The sequence below is a fragment of the Atractosteus spatula genome, chromosome 7 (genome assembly GCF_055471065.1).
Source record: "Atractosteus spatula isolate fAtrSpa1 chromosome 7, fAtrSpa1.hap1, whole genome shotgun sequence".
Taxonomy (NCBI): Eukaryota; Metazoa; Chordata; class Actinopteri; order Semionotiformes; family Lepisosteidae; genus Atractosteus; species Atractosteus spatula.
This window is the reverse complement of record NC_142712.1, coordinates 56,664,670-56,682,757: the sequence shown is the minus strand read 5'-3', so window position 1 is coordinate 56,682,757 and position 18,088 is coordinate 56,664,670. Positions and strand designations below refer to the sequence as shown.

Sequence of the window (18,088 nt, the reverse complement as noted above, 5' to 3'; positions counted from 1 at the left end):
CCAGTCACAGTAGGCTGATCACATGACCCAGGCTGGAACCCGTGTCACCTGGTTCATAAGAGCAGGCAGATACTGAGCCATCCAACCTGTGACACAGATAGTGTGTTTACTAATTGGGCTCCCGGTTGTCATGTGTTTTCTGTCACCAAAGTGGCAATAAATGAAGAAATCTGCCCTATTTCTCATCTCATACAGCCTAAGTACAACCAAACTAGAAATAAAACTTACCCTAAGCGTATATTTTAGATTTCTACTGTATTACTTTAAAATGGATGGAAAACAGTTGTGAAATACTTCTGAAAATATGATGGCATAAAAATATGTCAGGGTCAAAATTAACTCAGGCCCGGATGTAAGACAGATTTCATTTAATATATCAGTGTAGCAGCAATGCTTGTTAATAAGACAGAATTAAGCTGTTGCTGTGCTAACCTATATGAGGCCCCATCTCTCTCTTCATCTCTGTGGTGCAGCCACAGAGAAGCTATTAATCCAGGCTGATTTAAGGTGTTTTCTTTTGATAAGAAACAACTCCCAAATGGGGATGCACTTAGCTAAGCCTGGCTATCATGATCAATGGTTATCCCTGGCACCTATCTGTCTAGGGAGTGCCAGATGGACATCTGGACTGCATTCCTAAGTGTCAGGATTAAGTGACTCATCTCTCACCTTGATCAACCAATCAGGGACTGGCAGGGCGTGGTAACACCACGTGGGTCTCCAATGCCCGCCAAACTCTCAACCTATCAGCACATCTGTGTCTTGGTCAAAAGGTAGCACACACTCAGGTCGGGGCTCTCCTTGGCCATTTTTGCGCACCCTCAGAGAGAATCACGTGACAAGCGGTGTTGTCTGCACTGGGACTTGGACTTTGTTCTAAGCGCGAGGCCGAGGATCCCGTACGTATTCTGCAACGACCAACGTGAATGCTCCGCTTAGACAACAGTAGCCTACAGTTGGACCCTCGTCGACAACCTGAATAGCTTATTCAGAAGCAGCGCTGGACCGGGAATGAACCAGTTTTCTTCCCGTGCAAAAGAGTGACTTGCGAGGACCTGTGGTCACACTCTATGCATAGAGACTTTCTACTAGTCAGCCGGACTACTAGTAGACCCCTGGGAGCAACGACTGCACTGCGCGCCGCAGTCAGATTCCTCCACCCGTCCTACTCCGAGATGCACCTTGACTTGTTGGCTGGTAGCCAGAGGACAATGTCTATTGGACGACCGCTGGGACAGAGGTAGCAACAGAGCCTGTCAGCTGGTTTGGTGTTTGTGCTGGGAAATCCCAAATCCATACACAGTGGATAAGTAAACCCCATGTCCTACATTGCGTCTCAAGAATTTAATTGTTACCTAAACACAAGTTATTATCAATTTAATTCATGAATAATGTATTTACTTCCAAGTCTAGTGTAACAGTGGGTAACAACACTGATTAGCGGTTTGGTATAGCCGAACAGTATATTGAAGTATATTCGCTGTTGTGTATGTTTTTGTTTTTGCATCTCTTCGAGATTATATACCTTGTATTTTGATCACCCTCACAGTAAGGTCTGCCGCCTGTATCCAGGCAGACTGGTATATGTTTGGTGCACAATTTATGTATAATAAATTTATCTCGTGTTTTGAATCCGTGTGTGTGCACTGTTGGCTGTTCTGACGAATGATTGTCTAAAAGCCATAACGAACCACCTCGTGATTACTGCTACAATTAATAATTGTCTCAGTAAAATCACAAAACCCCTACATCAGTGTTGTTCAATTTAAATTTAATATAATACTAATTTTCCAATGTGTCCGTGTCCTGTGTGAAAGTGGAAGTGTGCAGAGGTCCAGGTTTGCTTTACTAGCCAGAACTTCTTCACTGTGCTCTCCAGTCGTCTCGTGAGCAGGCCCGTTCCTGTGAGCAACGCGGCCTCGGAGCCTGGCGATGCCGCTCGATGCCATGGTGCCCTGCCAGCCGTGGGCTGCTGGCAGACAGGAGTGAAGCGGGGGGCCTGGCGGTGAGCTTGTGTACCATAGATCTCCCTGCCACTGTCGAGCCCCAGACTGATGGGGGATAGAGTGTGCTGCTGGATAAACGCCCCGCTGGCACACCCTGCCCTCTCTGCTTTCACCCTGCCTTAGCGGAACTCTTAATTGTCCTTATGAATATTTTAGAGGCGAGCAAGAGCAAGGGGGAGATTCTGTTTCAGGAGCCCTGACAATTCAATGCATGCCTGAAGTCTGGAACCAAAACCAGCACTGCAATGTCAGACAAAGCAAAGAGGCTGCGATGCTGTTCAGTGTAATTGTCTCGCTCGCCTTTCTCTGACAATAACATTCATGGGTTCTCATGCGAACGGTTCTATAAGATGTTTGCTTGTAAAGAGATTATTTTGGATGCTGTATTATAATGAGTCTTTAATGTTAAGGTTTGAGGCCCAGAGCGCGAGAGATTTTCACCTTGTGTGATGGAGACTTGTGATAAATCCTGTGAAATGGAAACTAGGTTAACGTGTTTGACTTTCTGCTACGTGACTGCAGGAGACTCACCCTTCCTCCATGTGACAGAGGCTGTCAGTGGGAGCTGTCAGGCTGCAGGTTAAAGCTCTTGACATCCTGCGTGTCAGTTGAGAGTGCAGTACTAAGTTTTGAAACTTTTCATTTCTATAGAACATTTTTTATGGTAGTATGGAAATATTATGACTTTGAGTTGCCTTTTATTCCTTGTTGTTCCCCCTGACTCCTATTCCCAGTTTGCAGGTGTGTCTGACAGTACCTGAGCTGCTAACTGAAATTACTTCTTTCTAAGCATGACAGCCCACGGCTTGTTTTTTGCCATTCTTGTCATTCACGTAACTTTGGCAAGCAGCTGCTTTTATTAAAGGGATGCTGCCTACTACAGTACAGTAGATTCTAACCAGTTTTATTCATCGAAATGACAATCTAGGCAGACAGGGACTGGAAATTATCTGCAGTATCTTGGGTCGAACTGATTTAGACGTACTCTCTCGCATACCTGGCATTTCCAGACTGGTGCATGCAGGGAAGTAATTAGGATCAGCTGTTCAACCCTTCTCAAATCAGGATGATTTGATTTTTGAAGTTTACCAATCTCTGCTCATTTTTGCAAAAAATGTGAAGGATTTGAGATATAAGCGTTGGTGTGTCTATAGTGGTTTCATCAGTGTGCCCGCTGAAAGCCCTCCTGTTTAGTGAAGGTAAAAAATATACCCTATACAGTACATGCTGCATATAGAGGACTACTGGCTGTCTCATCCTGGCCTGTATCTCATATTCGTTGTCAATACGAAGTGGAGATCAGTGTCAAGAGAAAACCTCTCTCTGCCTTTGATTTGATTTATATTGGAATCAACAATTATTTTCAATTATACACCCATCAACTTCGGAAGCACTTTGGCACAGACCCCTGTACAGCATGCAGAGCAAGAGAGTGGCAGACATGCTGCTCTGCTCCGACACCTGTCTGAGCTGCTCACCACGGGACACGCGGCACACTCCTCTGGGAGTGACTGGGGAGTAGGTGCAGACGAGCTGGGAAGAGATGAGTCTCTTGCTCTTATGTGTCTGTTTGTCACAGCAAAGCTGCAGGCACCTGCCAAGTCTCTGGAGTCGCCAAATGCAATGAGGACCTTTTTCCTAGAAATGCCCCTCCCTACCCTAACCCTGCCAGTCGTGCACATGCTGAATCCTAGTTCCACCCAGGGTTTGTAGGCAGAACAAATGAACAGCTCTGCATAGGAAAGAGATTGCTTGCATTTAAGGTACAGTAGCTATGACCTGTGATAAGAAAACATCTTTTGGTAGAAAAAAAGGATCATAAAAAGGCTTAGTTTTAAGCCCAAAGTGCTTGTGGAAAATGGTGAACAGGGGTCTGTGGTGAAGACTTTAAACTAGATCCATCCACTGAGCCAGAAAGCTGAGCACCAGTGCCTGACTTGTGGGTTTTCAAGTGGGAGACAAAAAGTTGGAGGCCTAATATTACAAATATTACAGCACACTTGTTTGTGTGACAGATTTAATAACAGATGTGAAAAATCCCAAATTCTAAAAAGCAAATTGAACATTGGTGGGAAAGCATACAAAACAGTTACCCTTCTCCCAAAAAGATGATGACCTGCTGGGACCTCAGGCGGAGTTGAAGACAAAATGTACAATTCTCCTATGCGGGGCCTCGCTGTTTGTGCTGTCAGTCTGGCACAGCAACTGCCAATATAAAAATACGGATTCTCATACAGAATTTATGTAGTTAAATCTCTTGTGGGAGATAAAAGCTGAAGGCCTGGGTCAGTGCCATGGTCCCAACTTTCCAAATTATTTTAGCAATTTTCAAACTCAGAGGTGTTGGCACTGTCACTTTCACAGAGAGTAGATAACCTCTCTAGGGCAACTTCCCACAACACAGTTTCTTTCACTGTGAATATTCTTGATATAGATTACATGTTGAGAGAAAGTCATCCACTGCTCAGCAGGGAAACCTGCAAATTGCTCTTTTTAAACTGTGCTTTTTCCCCAGCACATTTTTAAACCTGACCTAGGATTAAAATTGGAGTAGTATGGAAATAAATGACCTGTGTACCCTGTGCTTGTGTTGGGTGTCGCAACAGTCCTGCCAGTACAAAGAAGTCTACTATCTGCACTCTGAAACTGGGTTTCAGAGAGAAGGAGGGAAGAGTTTCAGTTAGCAATAACGTTAGACTACAGAATCAAGGTGGAAACTTGTCAAATTCAGATGTGAATAGTGAACATTTTACATTTTTTACACAAAATAAACATAAAGTGAAAATTTCATTTTTTTTATTTTTGTTGTTAAATTTAATATTTTCCTAGTATCATCTACAAAGAGCACACTCACATCTCCATTGCCGTTTATATCCCAGTCATCCTAGTTGCCAAAATGGCAAAATTGACTTTTTCTCAACCTTTAACATTAAATCAAGTTTTACAGTCCGTATTCTCTTTTTCCGGCCACATATTTGCACGCAGTTCTTCTTGCTTGACATTGATAAGTTTCAGTTTCGGAGAAGACATGCAGAAACCCGAGCAGCTGTTTTTGCGGGTTGGCCTCTAGATGCACTGCGAGCTGATAGTGATCACTCGTGCTAGTCCATCCTCCATTCTTCTGCTCAGAAATATTTAAAAGTGAAATTTCTGTGCCGTCCCCCTTTAGCTGAGGACATTAATAAATTCCTTGAAAAATGTCGTGTAAATGTATGCTCGTATGTTGGATTCGTGAGGCCACTTTCTAATCCTAAACTCTTTTGTAAAGCTGAACGGGGTTTTAGATTCACAAGATTGAGTCCGTTTGCTCCTTGTAAGTTATGGACACCTTTCGGGACCGCGGCTGTTCTGTGTGAAACCCTCCCAGGCTCCCGGGCTTCTTGGCAAGACCGCGCGGCTTCCCAAGCTTTCTCTCCGCCCTCCCCACCTTCTCCCCTCGGCCGTGTGAATCGGCTCCGTGTGCTCACCGCTACGTTAAGTAAGGTGGCGTGCTAATCCTCATGACATCACCATTGTATCCAATCCGTTCCATCTAATGCGCTTATCAAAGAGAACCTTTGAGTGCGAATTAACTTGAAGATCAGCGCGGGGGGGGCAGGCGATTGCAAAGCTTTTATCTGCCAAGTGCCGTTTCTTTTTCTTATATAACTTCCCCGACTCCGTGTGCCTGTATTCTCTAGCTCCTGTTTAGTCTATCCTAAGGACAGGGGGCTGGGGAGTAAAAAGAAAAAAAGTTTATTAGCTGCTCACATGGTTTTTCTGCAACAGACTGCAATTTCCTTGAAATTGTTTAAGTGTAGCCAGAATGCTTTTAAAGTCACATTGGCCTTATATAATATTTATATTGTCCATGCCTTTTTAATTAGCCAAACGTCTGGGGATATTATAAATCACAGAATCCAAAAATCATACTTGAATAAACGTACATATTTTTGTATACATATACATACAATATACACATAAAGAGGTTAAGAAATACTTTCAGTAATAAACAAAGCCATTTGCTGGCAATAAAAGTGTCCCTTTATTTACAGTATGAGGTTATTACCACTCCTTATTGCTGGCCGTTGTTTAAATGCATGTTCATGGGAGAGAGCAGCAGGGTTTTGAACACATTCACTTTCAGTCCGACAGGCTGGGTGGACGCGAAGCAGTGTTGTCATAATGATAAGGCTGTCTAGATCTCTGCATGGTAAAATCCTTGACTGCAGTTTGCAAAATCTCTTCTGAAATCTGCAGAGAAAAGATTTCATTTTGTAGCAGAGCATGAGGTGATCTATTTAAGAGTTCCTTGCTTAAAAAGCAGAATAGTTGTAGATGGATAATCTTCTATTTTAGAGCTCCAGTGGAGCAACAGGCCACACCTCCATGGCTAGTTATAGTTAGGTAGACTATCTGGTCTGTGAACTCTGGGGGCTGCTGGCTTTTACATTTAATTCCATATGACCTCTGAAATCCATTTGTTTCTCTCAGCACGGTCTCCCATAGACTGTACTTAACATTCTCTACATGTCTAGAAGACAAAAATGATATGGTAATGTAGACACTTTTCCCCTTAACTCTTATCTGCATTAAATGTCATCTACCACATTTTTGCCCAGTCTTAAATTCTATCTGAAATCCGTATTTGCTAATCATCCAATTTTGATAACATCTGCAAACATCTATACAGTAGTTTACAAAACGTTTCACTCCACGGCCGAAACTTTGTGTTTCCTTTCTTCCCTTTTCAGCATGGAATAAACCTATTACTTGTTCCTATTTCACAATATTGCTGTCTATTTATTTCTATGTCATTGATATCAGTTTAGAAGATCAGTGGTCCTAATAGAAATGCCTAAGGTATTCCACTAATTCAGTCACCCCAGTCTGAACATTCCACCCTTTTGTTATCAAAGTATTTGGCTGATTTTATAATCCAAAGTGATTTACAGAAGTTATTTAAACCGTATATATAGATAGATAAGATGATGCACATGTATTATAGCTGGTTTGCTGGAGCAATTTAAGCCCACGCCCTTACCATTCCTCCAAGCTAGTATCCTACATTTAATAGTTTGTGGCATATGCTCCAAAATGGAACATGCCCTTATAGGGTTCTTCAAGTTCAATGTCATTGCTTTCTTCATATTAATTCACTTCCCAGGTAGTAATGTGGTATAAATGTTGTTGTTTTTTGTTCCTGGTATTTTTCCACTCTGCCTCTACACAGGATGGAAATATACTGATGGAAAGAGATAGATTTAATGGATTAAAGATCTGGATCGTGCTCAAGAATAAAAAGAGGCTTGTTTTTCTCACAGCGTCAAGCCATGTTTGCAGACAAACTCTTTTTCCTTAGTGCACAAACAGACACAGTCACACCTCACTCTGTGTAAAACCGATCATTTTCAGTCGGGTTTTTAAGGCCCCCTCGTAACTTTGTAGACTTGTGGCATGGTCACTAAATGAAACAATTCTCATTCCGGCGTTCCAGTGCGTCCCTGGACTAAGGGAGTCATTGTTAACATGGAGTAAGATGCAGACTGAGTGTTGGCAAGAGGCTGAGGCACGCTCTAATATAGAGCACTGTCTGCAGACCAGAATGGAGCTCTTTCTTCCTATTTCACACACACTTACGTCCCAACTGACTTGACCCCAGTTGTTTTTTTTTCATTGAAAGCAAACTCTTATCAATACCCGTCTTCAAAACTGTGAGAAAATGGAGGCTCTCACAATCCTCCCTGGGCCTTGTTAACAGATTACAGAGTTCCACTTGTTACTGCCCTCTCAAACGCTCAAATACATTCACGCCATGACAGCCCTCATGTACAGTTATTCCTCTTGCTCTTATTGTGGGAGTTTTCATTTTCTTTTCTTTGGTTCCTGCTTCTTCCTTTCCTGGATTTTTCCTTCGCTCCCTCCTTCTCGTTGCTGTTTTCCACTCTGGTGATGCAGTGCCTCAAAGTGCCAAGTGTGATAAGGTGACAGTGCCTGGATAGCGCTGGCTGGCTTCATGGGCTGTTATCGGGTTACAGATTGATGTGGCTCTGTGCTCTGACATGATGACAGCAGTGTGAGCTGCAAGGTCCTGTTTTCCAGAAGATGCAATGTATCTGGAGATACGAAACTGCCAATAAGTGAAAACGAACCCCTTGTAAGCGAAAGTAGTAGTTTGAATACGGAGAAATGATGTTAACGTTATGCAGAACAGAGAAGAGTGTGTACACTATGCAAAGCTGGAAAAGTTTCTGGTTTGCACATGTGTGTAGTTTGGGACATATCTTCTTATGCAATATTAACCCCGAATCACTGTAGCAGTTGGAAAGTTTTTTTATTATTTTGCAGTGTCGTGGAAGAATACAGTCCTGGGCGAACTTCTGATCTGCGTGATTTTGTGAGAGCAGTGAAAGTGACAGTCTTTCTAACTACCTTAGCTCTCAAGACGCTGGCTGTGCTGAAAACGGCAATGGTTGTCAGCCAGATACAGATTGTATGTCTCAGGAAAAGCATATGGAAATTGTAGCCAGTCATTAGTGGGGAGACATAGATTCTGCCTGCTGAGGTCTGCAGCACATTGTGATAAACGAAGGGGTTGACAAAGTGTTCACAGGCACAAAAAGCTTCAGCTTGGAAAAGGCATATCTGTCCCAGGAGCAGAAATGTGCAAGGGTCTCTGACAGGAGCAGGTGATCGTTACTTCTATTGAAGACAAGATTGCGTGAAAGGAGGCAGAGAACACCATTCCTCCCTTTGACGCTGCTTTTCTTATCTTCAGAAATCTTTAGACCTTATGAAATCTTCCCCCTCGTCAACTGTGCATGTCTGTGTAACAAAAAAGCTTTGCTTATGTCTCATCAGTATTCTCTGTATAGTCAGAGTCCTGGAAGAATAAAATGAGTCAGTGTCTTATGTGTTGTGTACAAGGCAATATGTACAACACAAGGCACATATTTGGGCTGTTGCCATAAGTGTGATATGACTTGTTTATCGTATATCTCACATGGGTGAGATATCTCATATTTTATGGCTATGTTGCATGATGGGGGACACTGTCTTTATTGCTCCCCCAGCACAACTTGCTTTTGACATATCTGGGTATATCCTAGAGCATAATCGCTTTCTCTGTCAGGCTCATGTGAAATATTTAACAGCCCAAATGTGTACCAGGAGTTTAATATATTTGGCACAGTTGTTCATTTTATTCTTCCAGACAATTTTGTATATATAAATAAAATCTTGTCTTCTAACACATTATTCTATTTTTTGTGCAGTGCTCATAATATTTTTTGGTTTTAATTTCTTGATTTCATAAGCATAGTCTAATACATTTCTGATTTGTCCTCTGAAATCTTGTTTTCGTCATACAAATTAAATCTGCCGCTGGTGTTAACACCTGCTATTTTTATATTGATCTCCTATTTCTTACTGTTTAAGACAGATTTGGGTTTATAGATTTGGAAAAGCACATATTACTGGGGTTAAAGGTGGAAATAGAAGAATTGAACTGGGATGAGATGAGGCTTGAAATGAAATAGACTGACTTGTTCTGGAGATGTAAGTGCCTGCTTTTGATGCCTTATTGAAATACACTCGCTGACTGACAGCAATGGTATTTAAATGAGAAGCAGACAAATCCCCATTAATAACATAGAGTCTGGCTCTGCTTCTCTTCAGTGCCTTAGACACACATGCAACAATCCCTGAGACAGTGTATTCCTTTTCTAAAGCACCACAGACCTAGTTACACTTACTTATTTGTAAACTTTTAGCATTATTTAGGAAGGCACCTATCCAAATACAAAAATACATCAATACAGGATTTGCTTTTCAGAAGTCATGTTCCTGATTCATCTTGCTGCTTAAAATTTCAAATATTGCTTTAACCCTGTAGACATGAGCCTTATTTTCTGAAGTCAGATAGTCTCGGGGGAAGCAAAGTCTCATTCATTTCAGATGACACAATTTTCAGATAAAAGTATCTTGGTCACCTGTTTGTAGCATATTGCTCCTGAACACATTGCTGCAAAAAGTCTTCTGAATTTGTTTCACTTTTCCAGAATGTCCCTCAAAATACTGGAGCTAAGGTGCTTGGTCAGAGTATTTCAGGGAACGGTAGCAAGAGCCTTTGAATTTACCTTTAAGACTAGACCTCACTGGGGCAGTTCGGCTGACCAGTGCTCCATACTCCAGGCCCTTGTATGGGCATGGCACGACGAGGCTGCTCCTGATTGGCTGTGCCTGGGCACGAAGGGCTGACAGGTGCTCGAGAGAGGGACACCTGTCCTGCCATGTGCTGATTTAGTGATCCATTTACTGGGAGCCACAGGCAGTGTCTGTGGGGTACGCAAAGCATGCCAAGTCATTTAAGAAGGAATTACAACTGGGCTGCCCAAGACAGACGATCTCTGCACACTTAGAAGTCCCTCTGAACAGTGATTTTGTTTTTCCCGATCTAATCAGTTTTTTTTAGACAGATGTCTGATTTTTGCAGACGTAATAATTGATGCATTTTAGTTTCTCAAGCAGCTTTCAGTACTGCAGATTCTTCTCTCTGCTTTTTTGGCTTTACACAGTGAACAATCAGTGTTTTTAAAACAACCACTGCATCCCTTTGGCCAACGAGCACATCCGGTTATTTATGCCTTTTTTCCATGGTCATACTGCAGAACATTTGGCACAAGCTATTGATTGAGTATGAGATTGCGTACAGTTGAATTCAAGATACTATTAATAAGTGTAAGGCTAATTGGAAGGTTCGAATGTTTTGTAAACACAGGACCTGCGAATTTGAGAAAATGTTTTCATTTGATATCCACTGCAGAGCTTGAAACAGTGGAAATAAAACTGGCTAATATTTGTACCTCTCTGATTAGAATTTGATTGAGGCCAGTGTGATGTAAGAGTAACATAGAAGCATCCTCTTCCCTGACCTCTGACAACAATACGCTTGCAGAGTGCACTTTTAGAATAAGAGCTCTAGTGAAACCGTTTAACAGCGTTAACGTGTGGGGGCCGAAACGTGCCATACATCCCTCTGAAATGTTTGTTGGAAACTTTTTGACCAAATGTCTGAGGTGTGTTGATTTTACAAGCAATTAAAACTAACACATTAAATAAAATGGATGCATAGATATTTTGCAAGTATTTTTAAAGTCTGACTTTCACGAGGTGTAAATAGCTCTTGAAATTAGAAAAAGAATACAGGCAGTATGTTGAAGTACAATATTTGAATAAGCACCTACGCACATTTGCTCCTTGTGTAAATGCTTTTTCATCACCGCCTTCTTAGGATTTGTATCCTGTATTGGTTCATTCAGTCAAGTCCAACACAAATGTGTTGGCTGCCTGACACTCTGGAGTGCACTGATCAGCCCAGTTAAAGGATTGAAAACATGGGGCTAAAAGCCTGTCTTCTGAAGCACATGTAACCTGTGTGATGCTTTTTGATGTGAGTTCTCCTTGGAACGTAATATACTAATGCATAAATGTTATCATTCTGTTAAAAGTATATGGTTTCCCTTCATTGATAACCCAAGTGTAGTAAATGGGCACCGAGTCTTAATACTCAGAATACCTAATGTAGAATTCTAAATATCGTGTCAGTGTTTATAAATACGCCACCCATTCAGGCAAACAGATAATGGCCTTTGAAATGAGGGCTAATGTCTACATTCTATATGCTTGTTTGAACGTAGTGCATGGGCTTCAGAATAAAAATTCACCACTACTCAATACTAATTAAAGAAATACATAAGTTTGCACACACTAGTTACACTTACTTATCTGTAAGCTTTTGGCACGAGCTGACAGCATTTTCAGAAAAGGAGGATGAGCATTCTGCATTATTCGCAAACTTCAGCTTAATAATGGATGGCGTACGTGACAGAAGAGTTTGGGAAGTGAGCCTGGGTGTGTGCATTTTCCGAGAGTCAGATGCCTGGGTGTCTAGTAGATTTCAGCAGTCCGGCAGCGCAGCAGGGCCTCTGAAGCCAGGGCAGTGGGGGCCTTGTGGAGCTGAACTGTCTTGCCCACAGCCGGCCTGTCACACACAGACTCGCCTAGGCACGGCCACACCAAGCAATTTGAGATAATAAGCAGTTTAGGTCTTTAATTTGTAGTTCCGATCAAATCTGCAGAGCTCTGGCGCAGGGAGCATGTAGCTGCGTGGTAAACAAGGAGGTTTATGGGACCTAAAGCAAAGGTTGCCTTCAGTAAACAGGAAATGACCGTGGAAGGCGTTTTCGCTGAATACAAAATAAAATAAGACGCTGGCAGAAAAAAGAAACAGACAATAATTTAGGAAAAGACAAATAGAAAAAAAGGTCTTCAGGTTCTAGAATTTGAATTTGCTGGATTTTCTGATTCTGGCTTTCTGAGGAGTTCACAATTAGTGTGAACTGCGTGATTAGAGTCAGCTTCTGTGTTGTCCTTGAAATGAAATGAACTGCCTCCTCCTTGCGTTTCAGAACTAATCTACCAAATGCCCTGTAGAAGATGACAAAAATCATGTTAGGACATGTCCAGAAGCACTCTGTCTTCTGCTTTTAAAGCAAACAAATAAAAAATGAATAATAGTGCTTTTTCTTGGAAAACCCTTTGATTTGGCATGTTAAGCAGAGTATTGATGCAGTTTGTCTGTAGCTTGCTGAATTGCAGTACCTCTGTATCTTGGGCTACACTGTTAATTCGACACTCTCTTTTTCCATTAATTGGGTTGCGCCATATTCCATGGAGCAACACAAAGAAATCAGGATAATGGAATAAGTGTGGATGGACCACAGTCTGCGGCAACAGGAGACTTATTTAAGCCAGACAGTGACTGACCATACTCTGCTCTTTACCAGAACCTTAAAGAATAACTGCACTGTCACGTAGGAAGTGCATAATAAGATCATTAGTACAGATTTTGCATTCAGTATGAAATCCAACGGTTAGGTCTGACTGCTTGTGAGTGGAAAACCTCAGAGCTGGCTGCTGGGGAGAGGTGTAGGAGGTGGGTAACCTGAGTGGTTAGATAAGACAGCAGAGGAGTTCACTGCTCCTGTCGGAGGTGGAGACGGAGAGGAGCAGAAAGCAGTCGACACAGCAGAGACTTACCCCTTGCCTGTCGGAGAGATGCTAACACACCTCCCCTTTTGCAAGGAAGTAGCTCATTCAGCACTGGAAGTGTGATTACAGCAAGCTCAGCTCCAGTCGCTTTAGATTTGACAATTCAGCCAAAGAATACGGCGATTCACTAGGTAGAATTAATTCAGACTTATTAAAGCTCTCCGTTTGCCCAAGGATGTCATTTGGTAAGCCTTGTGCTATTGTGAAAAACAAATTCAGGTGATTAGTGGATAGACCAGAACACAAAAAGAATCATTTAAAATAAAATAACCTTAGAAGTTCATTTTATTCGTGATTCTGGAAAATCTGACAGTGCCGAGAGTTTCTCTTATGAATTACCTAACACGGAGAGTCCACCTCCATTTTAGGACAGCAAGCCACTATATGTACATTATATGCGTTTGTATGCTTTCATTTTTGTTCTTTGCGAGTCATTTCCTAAGTTAATATAGTCATCTGTCACCATTTGTTGCATATCATCAACATCATTCTGACTTTTAATAAAATTGTGAGATTGGGGGGAAAAGTGTTTGTGGTATAAATGTGTCTGTGGTTTCTTTCCAGATACTTCTGTACTGTAAACTGCTACATTCTCTATGTACCAGCACAAAAAGAGGCGAATTTTATATTGACATATATCACAGACAGCTGGGCACAACTGTGTGGCTGAAATAACCCCTGAAATTCATGGCTATATGAACTACTTTGGCCAGACATAATGGGGCACTTACTTCTATTGATCCAGAGAATCCATAAGACCTGCGACTGGCAGACATGCTGTGTTAACCTTGGAAAATTCTGAAGATGCAGCTCTGTGGGATCCTCCTAGGCCTCAGCCTTCCAGCTGTGTGGCTTATGATAACTGAAAGATAATGAAATATGCATTGTGCACGTACACATTCAGCAGGGAGAAATCAAGTTTGGTTTCTCCAGTGCCAGGTGTCCCAGAAGAGATGAAAGGGTCAAAAGTGTCATTTCAATTTGAATCCTGGTTCGGGATCAACTTCAAAATACATGGCACAGCGTTAGTAAAGCGCACACAAGGATGAGAAAAGAAATGTACGCATCTGAGACTAAGGAACCCCTAAGTTTTGAATCCACTAGATTTGTTTGTGTTTTCATGTGCTCATTACCCAAGCGTGTTCTTTTTGCAATTAGAGGCCAAAATCAAATCAAGTTTTCTGAATTTCTCCAGACAGAATTACTGAATTTCTCTTGACAGATCTTGAAAAGCTCTGCAAGGACTTCAGCTTTTGTAGTGACTGGATAAATGAACAATTAAATAAACAGGGGTACCAGAAGGTCCAAATGGCTTTCTTTTTTGGGGGCAGACCCTGTGGTGAAACAGGATTTCTGAGTCCTCAGTCACCTAGACAGCCCCCTGGTACCCCTATAGTTCCACTACGATCCTGAAACATTGTTTTTAAAACCAAGTATTTAAAATCCTCAAAGTCATAGAAAAGCCACCCTAGGTGACCTCTTCGGGGAAAAATAAAACAGTGGAAAACGAACCTGAAGAGGCAAGTGCAAACTAATAAGAAGTAGATTTAAAACCGAGAACAGGAGGTACTTCTTTATGCAGATGGCTGTAGGAGTGTGGAACAGGTTTTCCAGCCATGCTGTTGAAGCCGATACCCTGGTTTCTCTCAAGAAACAGTGGCAGGAGATCCTGGGATCAATTAGCTACTAACTCCAAAATGTTCTTAATGGGCTGATTGGCCTCCTCTCGTTTGTAACCGGTTTTGTGTTCTAAAAAACAGCAAAAAAATTTTTTACCACGTGTGTATGTGTGAATTCTCCGATTGTATTTCAGAAATTAAGAAACAAAGGCCTTAGTGACTGTGCCAGTCCCGAACCTGATGACTGTTTCGGGCACAGCCCCACCATGGACGAGCGATACGGCAAGCTTAACGAAGAGAGTGATTTAATTTACAAGCGCTGCGGTGTAAGTATTTTTTCACTTCTCTGCCCTTTTGTGTTGATTCCCTTTTTTATGTTGATGTTCACTGCAGGCGCTTAACAAGAAAGAACACAGAGGCTGTGATAGCCCGGACCCTGACGCGTCATATGTGCTCACCCCTCACACAGAAGAAAAATATAAAAAAATTAATGAGGAGTTTGATAATATGATGAGAAATCATAAAATCGTAAGTAAATGCAATGTTTTTGCTTGGCTTTGTGGCAAAAGGATTTTTTTTTCCTTTTTTCGGTTTCTAGTTTTTTCCGTTGCCCCCACCTCACCCTCACCCCCACCCTCTGCCAGCAATTTTCAACGCAACAGTGGACTGTCCAACATTTTCTTAACTTTTTTTTTTTCCACGTGCCTTACGTTTTGTCACATCATGATAAGATCACATTGTGGAGATAGAGTGAAAACTCTGAGCATCATCGGTGGGTCTCTCTGCGTTTGCATTTTTTCACTCCTTTAACACATTGCCCCTTGTTTCAGACACCACAAAGAGAGAGATAGCTAAATAGAAACTGTTGTTTTGTATTTAAAACTAGCCAATTGCTAATAATTGGCATCTAAACCCCACAGAAGTGGAGAATACTAAGAAAATAGCTTGTACAGTATGTTAAAGTGGAAGAGACGGGCCTGCTCAGATTTTTTCCCTGTGGAGGCAATATGTTGCAACTACGTAATGTAACATGATAGAAATTTAATAGCCTGACTAATATGAGAAAAGCTTCCCAGATTGGCTGGGCAGGGCACCTTTTCTGGCTCCAATATTAGCTGATACTGCTGGAGATGGAAAGCTTTTTAACTTTCCTCAATGCATTTTTTTTTCCTGCACAGATTTCAAGATCAAATCTTTATTGAGGACATACACAGTAGGATCGGGCTCATGCGCGAGTTAGGAGATTTATCATCGAGCTGAGCTAGACTGGGTATTGTCTCAGCCCTCACCTCTTTGCTCATTAAAATCGTGTTTTTTTCTCTCTTGTTTTTCACACTTCCTTTGAGGTGAAAACCTCAACTGCCCCCCCTCCCTCCCCACCATGGCGGTCCCTCAGCTCTCATCTGAATAATGGGCTTCTTGCAATGGGAGTAAAATTAGCTCGACAATACCTGTGATAATTCAGCTAATGTTTTTTTTTCTACAAAATGTCTGAAGTGAGCTTGTTGTGAATAGGTCATAAGCAGAACAGTCTTTCTGGGTAAAGCTTAAATTTATGACAATGGTGATCTTATCGCGGTGTGTGCGATATTAATAATCTGCACTAAAATGTAGTGCTGAAATTATATTGCTGATTTTTTTTTCTTTTGAATGATAAAATACCACTCCTAATGCCATTAACTTCACTAATAAAGTCACTAACCACCTCACCACCCTGAGCTGAGAATGGAATGACTCCTCTGGCTGTTGTCACAGATGCACGCACTGAATCCTGGGATAGGTAGCACTGCATACGCAGCTGTGGATCAGCAGATCTTCTCAAGCCATGTTTGCATCTCCCAAGTGCCACTTGTGTGATGTGTAAGTGTGCAGTACATATCCTGCACATGTGAAATGCTTGGTTGGTTTCTAATTAAAGTGTCCAATTCTCCATATCTCCCACAGTATTCTGGTAGTATAGAATACTTCACAAAGGATTTTATTTGTGGACATGTGGAGGACGTGGACTGAAGAGATGGGATGTGAATTTTTGTTTGTCTGAAAAAGAGATGACTACTCCCCACTTGTAGATACATCGAGAGAGTCATTTCCAAGAGGTTTTGTTCATTGACTTGGATTGAAGTTTTGCACAGAGCATTCCTTTTCATTTTTTCACTTCGTAGCGTACTTAATAAATAACTTTAATGCGGCCTTTTTTACGACTTGCATTCCATCTAACAGTCCTCCATCTGCAATGGTTCAAGCCCACGTCCTTAGCGTCTGAGGGTACAAAGAGCAGTGCTCTTTTGATGGTCACTTGTGATCTTTACAGTGGCATTTTGCAGCTGTTTGTTGGTTTATTAATAAACTTGCCAGCACAAAGCACGATGCCCACACCTCTGCCAAGGGAATGCTCTGTCAGGGTTACAGTCGGAGCGACTGCTCCTCGCTGTTCCTTTGCTGTGGTCTTTTCCCGGGCTCAGGCCGTTGATCCTCTGTGTGTTTCTCTCTTTCTTCCCCTTATAGCCCACTGCTTTGCCGCAGCAGAACTTTTCGATGCACGTGGCGGTGCCGGTAACGAACCCCAACACCCTCTCCTACAGCAACCCCGGGGGCTCCCTCGGGTCCCCCGCCCTGGCTGCCGCCACAGCATCGCTGAGCGATGGCGGGATGCTGTCGCCTCCCCAGGGCTCCCTGCACAGGAGCGTCGTGTCCCCCGGCGCCCCGCAGAGGCCATCGAGCACCGGCAGCGCAGGTGGGTGGGAGAGCACAGCTGCACAGCAACAAGAAGGTTAGACTCGAGGTGCCGTTGACTGCCATGTTGAATCACGTCAGGGGTTTCAAAGTGAGCTAGCTTTTCAGGGCTGATTTTTTTTGGTTGTTGTTTATTTGCAAAGCTTTGCATCCTTCTTCGTTTTGTTAGGAAATGACCCATTTATTAAGCTGTCAAAAGTAAAAAGAGCAGCTAAGGATATGATGTTAATTTTTTTTAGCTGAATGTACAGTGTGTAGAAAAAGAATTAGCCTTTCTCTCTCTCATCCTAGCGTTAATCCCGCATCAGCATGGTCCGCTTGTTGGCTCGCCCGTCTCCATTTGGTGGTTTGAACCAAACCTTTGAGCTGACGTTGCCATTAAATGCGACCGAGAATACTCCAACTGGCGCATCGCTCCACCTGCCGTTGGAGGAGGGGGGGGGAGGAGAACAAAGTAATGTAGCCAATTCATAGAGGGGGATTATTAGGAGGCCATGATTGGTAAGAGCCAATGGGAAATTTGGCCAGGACGCCGGGGTTACACCCCTACTCTTTTTGAGAAACACCTTGGGATTTTTAATGACCACAGAGAGTCAGGACCTCGGTTTTACGTCTCATCCGAAAGACGCCACTTGCTTA

General features: G+C 42.4%; 1 protein-coding gene across 33 annotated transcripts in view; it reads left to right on the top strand.

The window, feature by feature from the left end:
• The window catches only part of mef2aa (myocyte enhancer factor 2aa), a 153,681-nt gene that overhangs the window by 112,116 nt on the left and 23,477 nt on the right, over window positions 1-18,088 (top strand). For 9 of the 33 annotated variants that reach the window (XM_088920203.1, XM_088920200.1, XM_088920214.1 and 6 more), the window contains 2 exons: window positions 14,911-15,042; window positions 17,222-17,450. In XM_088920203.1, the coding sequence (XP_088776329.1) occupies window positions 14,911-15,042; window positions 17,222-17,450 (361 nt within the window). Of the gene's footprint in view, window positions 1-14,910; window positions 15,043-15,109; window positions 15,245-17,221; window positions 17,487-18,088 lie in introns of all 33 variants that reach the window. The other 24 variants (XM_088920210.1, XM_088920206.1, XM_088920201.1 and 21 more) reach the window with 5 other exon arrangements.